This window comes from Marmota marmota, unplaced genomic scaffold (genome assembly GCF_001458135.2).
Source record: "Marmota marmota marmota unplaced genomic scaffold, marMar, whole genome shotgun sequence".
NCBI lineage: Eukaryota > Metazoa > Chordata > Mammalia > Rodentia > Sciuridae > Marmota > Marmota marmota.
Genome location: NW_025999998.1, coordinates 5,373,970 through 5,379,969, shown reverse-complemented (window position 1 = coordinate 5,379,969; position 6,000 = coordinate 5,373,970). Strand labels below are relative to the sequence as shown.

The 6,000-nt window shown below is 32.8% G+C and overlaps 1 protein-coding gene across 4 annotated transcripts in view; it reads left to right on the top strand.

Moving 5' to 3' along the window:
* Positions 1-1,461: 1,461 nt before the first annotated feature.
* Positions 1,462-6,000, top strand: part of Ric1 (RIC1 homolog, RAB6A GEF complex partner 1) — a 91,769-nt gene continuing 87,230 nt past the window's right edge. For 3 of the 4 annotated variants that reach the window (XM_015492828.2, XM_048806806.1, XM_048806808.1), the window contains exon 1: positions 1,462-1,619. In XM_015492828.2, coding sequence (XP_015348314.2) covers positions 1,605-1,619 — 15 coding nt within the window. In that variant the 5' untranslated portion in view covers positions 1,462-1,604. The remainder of the gene's footprint in view (positions 1,620-6,000) is intronic. The other variant, XM_048806807.1, reaches the window with a different exon arrangement.

The following is a 6,000-nucleotide window of genomic DNA, read 5'->3' as shown; positions in this document are numbered from 1 at the left end:
TTATATAGCCTTTGCTTCTTTGTCAAAGATCAGTTGAGTGTATTTGTATGGGTCTATTCCTAGACTCTGTGTTCTTTTTCTTTGATTGATTTGTTTCTTCTTTAACCAGTAAGTTTTGAAGTTAGGTTATAATATCATGTTCTCCAACATGTTCTTATTCAGTATTGAGTTGGCTCTTCTTCATCTATTGCCTTTTCATATAAAATTTAGAGTGCATTTGTTGATATCTACAAAATAACTTGCTGGGATTTTGACTGAGATTACATTTAATCCATAGATTAAATTGGGAAGAACTGACATGTTAATAGTATTGACTCTTTTGTTCATTAAAGTAGGATCTTTTATTCTCAGAGTTTTATGATATTCCTCATGTAAATGTTATATAAAGTCTGTTAGATTTATACAATGAATATTTCATTTTTAAAAAGCTAATATAATGGGAAAATATTTTTTATTACAAATTCCACTTTTTCTTTGCTGGAATATATGAAAGTGATTGGCTTTTTTATATTATCTTTGTATTCTGCAACTTTGTTATCATTGCATATCATTTCCAGAGGTTTTGATGTTCTTTTGGAATTTCTACATAAATGATCATATTATCTTATGAATAAAGGTAATTTTATTTCTTCCTTCCCAGTATGTATATGCTTTATTTTATTTTCTTGTCTTATTAAATTAGCTAGGACTTGTGCTATTATGTTGAAAAGCAGTGGATAGCAGGAACATTCTTGACTTTGTTCCTGTTCTTGGAATTTCTTACTACAAAGTATAATATTAGGTGTGGATTTTTTGGTAGGTGTTCAGATTGAGGAAGTTCCCACCTATTCCTAGTTTGGTGAAAGGTTTTTGTTTGTTTGTTTTTATCATAAATGAGTGTTAGATATATTAAATGCTTTTTCTGCATTTATTGTTATAATCATGAGTTTTACTTCTTTAGCCTGTTGATGTGATTTATTAATTTATTTTCTAATGTTTGGCCAGGCTTGTGTGCCTGGGATCTAGCCCACTTGGTCATGGTACATAATTCTTTTTATAAATTGTTGAATTTGATTTGTTAATATTTTTTAAGAGTTTATGTATCTATATTCCTAAGGGATTTTGGTGTGTAGTTTACTTTTCATGTAATGTCTTTTTGTGGTTTTATTATTAGGATAACAGTGGCCTCACAAAATGTGTTAGGAGGTATTTTCCCCCATTTCTATTTTCTGGAAGACCTTGTAGAAAACTAGTATAATTTCTTCTTTAAATATTTTGTTGAATTCACCTGTGAACATATCGGCCGGTTTTTTTTTTTCTATTTTGTAATGTAATTTTATTAATTATTGATTCCTTTTCTTTAATAAATAGAGGCCTAACACATTATTTTTCTTTTTGGTTGATTTGCTTAGAATGTTGAAAGCTGATAGTTTAATATTAAATTGTTTATTTCTCAAATACTTCATAGTGTTCTGTTATTTTGTTTGTATGTGTTTTATGAGATTAATAAAAATACAACTATTTTCTTCCAGCCTAGTGTGTTAATTGTAACCTACAAGGAACCTACAAAATCATCTACTCAGTTCGGATCCTACAGACAAGCTGAATGGAGACCAGATAGTACCATGATAGCTGTGTCAGTAAGTAGATTTTTTAATTTAAATAGTGTTTTCTTATAAAATCATTATATTGCATCTACACTTGATTGTCTTAAATGACTTCTTTCAATTTTCCACACATCTAAGTATTTATCTTTTAATAATAGGAATTGCTGTATCGATTCTTCTGTACTACTACTGTGTTCTCTATTCTTCCACCTAATATATCTTTGTTGACTTTACCACTTCCTGTCATCCTTAAATATAGCACCTGTATCCTTTTCTATGTAATCGTCTTACTTTCCTGTTTTGTCCTTGACATCTAATCCAGTTTTTAAAAGATTTGTCCATATTCACATGGTACTTCTGAATTTATGTTTTAAGTTCTGCCTTCCAGTTTTGGAGGATATCCTATAAAATAATAAGCTTTGTTTCTCATATCTATTGGAATCTATTTCTGCATTTCCATTAGATGTGCCTAGAAGTGCTTCATTTTATCTTTTCCATTTTTATTTTTTCAGTATCATCTTTAGGGATGTCATTATCATCTAATTTTCCATAGTAATAATATGTATGGTTAACATTTACTGAGTCTATGTAAGTACTATATTGTAATAAGTTTACATGGATCATCTCATTTAATCTTTAGGTCAATGCTTTGAAGTATGTACTGGTATCCTTTATAATAAATGAGTAATTTGAAAAACTAATAAGTCCTATCCAAGATTATACAGATAGTGTGTACCAGAGAAATAAGATATAAACTTAGGAACACAGATTTTATGTACTAGACTACGACTAGACTAATCTCTCTCTCTGTTTTCAGTCTTTTTAGTCTGTGCTACATTATGCTGACTATATTAATTATCAGAAAATGCCCCAAATAGACAAAAATATTAAGTAGTTCTGTACTGCTTATAGCAGGAGTTGGCCGACAACCACCACATATTACCAAATCTATCCTGCTGCCTGTTTGTGTGTATTCCATCAACTAAGAATAGTTATTACCTATTTAAATGATCAAAATAAATCAGTCAAAATAAATCAATTTTATACTTGAAAATTATATGATATTTTAATTTCGGTGTCCATAAATAAAGCTTTATTGAAGCACAGAAATGCTCATATATTTATGTATTGTTTGTGGCTTCTTTGAACTATGATAGCAGATTGAGTTGAATAGTGTGGACAGCAACCATATGTGAGGCTCTCAATGCTTTACTCTTCTATTTGGTGTATTATAAATTATAATTATACATTATGAATTAGGTGGCAAAGTATTTTGCTTATTATGCAATGAATTACACTATAGTTATGCCTAAAGAATAAAAGTCGATATTACCAGACTAAGCACTCATCATAGTATTTACTGTTCAAAGTAATAGTCACAAAATTAAGATATTTAAAATAACAGTCACAGAATTTATTCACAAAAAATGAAATATAAAAAGTGCACTCAATATAAGCTTGATTCTTGGTGAGTTAATAAATGTTAGAATTGCTTCTAGTTTATTTGAATGATCAATGCTGAGTGTGAAGTAACTGAGAATTACTCTGAATAAATATCCTATGTGGAACAACTTCAGATGAAAAATTCTCAAAGAAGTTGAGAAAACTCTAATTTAGTACAATCTGAAGAGGAATCCACTAAAGTGTGCCTTAATTGATGTTGGTAAAAATACATGTAACAGAAAAAGACTTAGTTGGGCAGACTTACAAAGCTTGTGAAAATGTAAGGCTTTTTAAAGCCTGTGGTTATTGTAAGCTTTTGTCAGAGATCCAAGGTGAGTACCCTGCCTTGCCCCACCCCACAGCTACCTGCTAGATGGCCAAGAAGGAATAAAGGATTATTGAAACATTTTTAGCTTATGACTGAAAATGAGATTTTTCTGAACTTGAAAGAATCACCCAGCTGGGTTTGGTGATGCACACCTGCAATCCCCGTGGCTCTGGAGGCTGAGACAGGAAGATCATGAGTTCAAAACCAACCTCAGCAACTTAGCAGGCCCCTATCTCAAAATAAATAAATAATAAAAAAAAGGACTAGGGATGTGACTCAGTGGTTAAGCACCCCTGGATTCAATCCCTGGTACCAAAAGAAAAGAATCACCCTTCACTACTTAACAGACACTTAATAATGGCTTTTTTACCCTAGAGCTGGGGGTAGAACTTAGGGAGGGACTCATATGCAGAGCAAGCATTCTAATACTAAACTGTATCCCCAGCCCAGAAAATAGTTTTTGCTGCAGACTTGACAGAATTTCCTAATGAATTTAATCTAAAGCTATAAAGCAAACAGTTTTATCTGTGAAACTTATTTGTAGTAAACTCATTTCAGTTAACAACTAATAAAATTGTTTGAATTACAGGTAATGTCAGGGTGTTTTTTCTTTTCTTTCTTTTTTAATAGTTTTAGTTATAAATGGACACAATACCCTTATTTTATTTATGTGTTTTGTTTTGTTTTTAATGTGGTGCTGAGAATTGATCCCAGTGCCTCACATGTGCTAGGCAAGGACACTAACACTGAGCTGCAACCTCAGCCTGTCAGGCTGTTTTTTTATACTTACAAATTTAGAGAAGATCTCTAACCCACACACATTAGCAGTAGATATATTTTATGAGCTCAAGCCACAGTTGTAATAGCATTTTAAATTTTTGTGTATAAAATCCAGTTGTGCAAAAGAGAAACTTCCTCATAACCTTCAATTAGAAATGATTAATCTGCAGTGTTAAAGTAAAAAACCAGGAGAAGAATTCCAGAATACCCTACAAGGTGACATATATTCAGTTAAAATTATATACTCATAGATTGATACCCATATTTGGCTGTACTTGTATGAAAAAAATTTTCAGATATGAAACCTATAAGTTCTCATTACTGACCTGTATTAATAGATAAAACTTTACAGTAAGTTTTGATGATAGGAATGATAGGAAAAGGTCACTTTAATCACTAATTAGTTAAAAATGTTATCCTCATAAAAAGAATTCCATTCTCTCTCATTAGTGGATGTGTACTACCAAAATACACACACACACACTCTCTCTCTCTCTCTCTCACACACAAACACACACACACACGGTTGTCATTATAATTTTATTTACACAATCATTACTAAAACTTATAAAATTTTGGTTCTTTTCTTTGTATTTATTTTTTATTTTTACTTTTTATTTTTCTGTATTTCATTTTGACATCTTAGGGCTCCCTTGTGTTTGGACAAATTGCACCCTCCTAGGAGTAGCCTATTTCTAGAGATAGTAAAGGACTTGCCTACAGCTGTACCTTAGTATGCAGACCAGTCTATCCAAAGCCCATGCTCCAGCCACTTTTATCATCCTTACCATCTCTGACACTCTGGGCCACTATTCCCCTCTCCTACTAACTGCAGGGACAGGTACTACGTAACTAAAGACCACTACTACAGTTTAGAGCTCACTGAAATTATTCAGACTCACCAGTACTAACTCTCTTTACCTGTTTTACTCATTCCTTCTAATGGAAATCACAGTAAAGGCTCTTAACACGTTTTCCCTTTGCTCCTGTTGCTTCCTTGCTGACCCTGGTACTTCCCATGTAGCCTTTTATGTAATTTGTCATTCTTCCTCCTCCTGGAACTGAATAAAATTCTTCAGTGGTATTTGCCTTCTGACCTGTTGGCCTCATCATACCTGCACAATAATAAAACTTACCTTTTAAAATACTGTCGTGGTAAGCTGGGGTTGCGGCTTAATGGTGGAGGGCTTGGCTAGCATGTGAGACACTGGGTTTGATCCTCAGCACCATGTGTAAATAAGTAAAATGAAGGTATTGTATCCGTCTACACTAAAAATATTTTTAAAAAGCTGGTTGTGATGTGTATGCCTGTAATCCCAGCAACTTGGGAGACTGACGCAGGAGGATTGCAAGTTCAAAGCCAGCCTCAGCAAAAGTGAGGTGCTAAGCAACTCAGTGAGACCCCGTCTCTAAATAAAATACAAAATAGGGCTGGGGATGTAGCTCAGTGGTTGAGTGCCCCTGAGTCCAAACCAAAAAAAAAAAAAGCTGTCATGTTATATAAGTACCTATCTAATATCCTTGGTTTTCCTTTCTTGCTCAGAGATCCTAAAAATATATACTATCTAGCCCTTCACAGCTAAAGTTTGCAGTTCTGTGTTCCACATAATAAAGTCCAGGCTTCTTAGCATTGCATTTAAGGTCCTTTAATCCCTAAAACCCTACTTCATTATTACTTTTCCCATGTTATTTTTTCATTTTTCTTCTTCAGGGACTTTCCTTTAGCCAACCTGGCTTCTTTATTATTCATAGGAATATCCAAGGGAAAAAATATTTGCTAATTGTAGGGAATAAATGAATATGAGTAGTTGAAGATGACTGTGGTTTCAAGCTTAGATGAGTGTTAGGAGAATGTTCATGGCA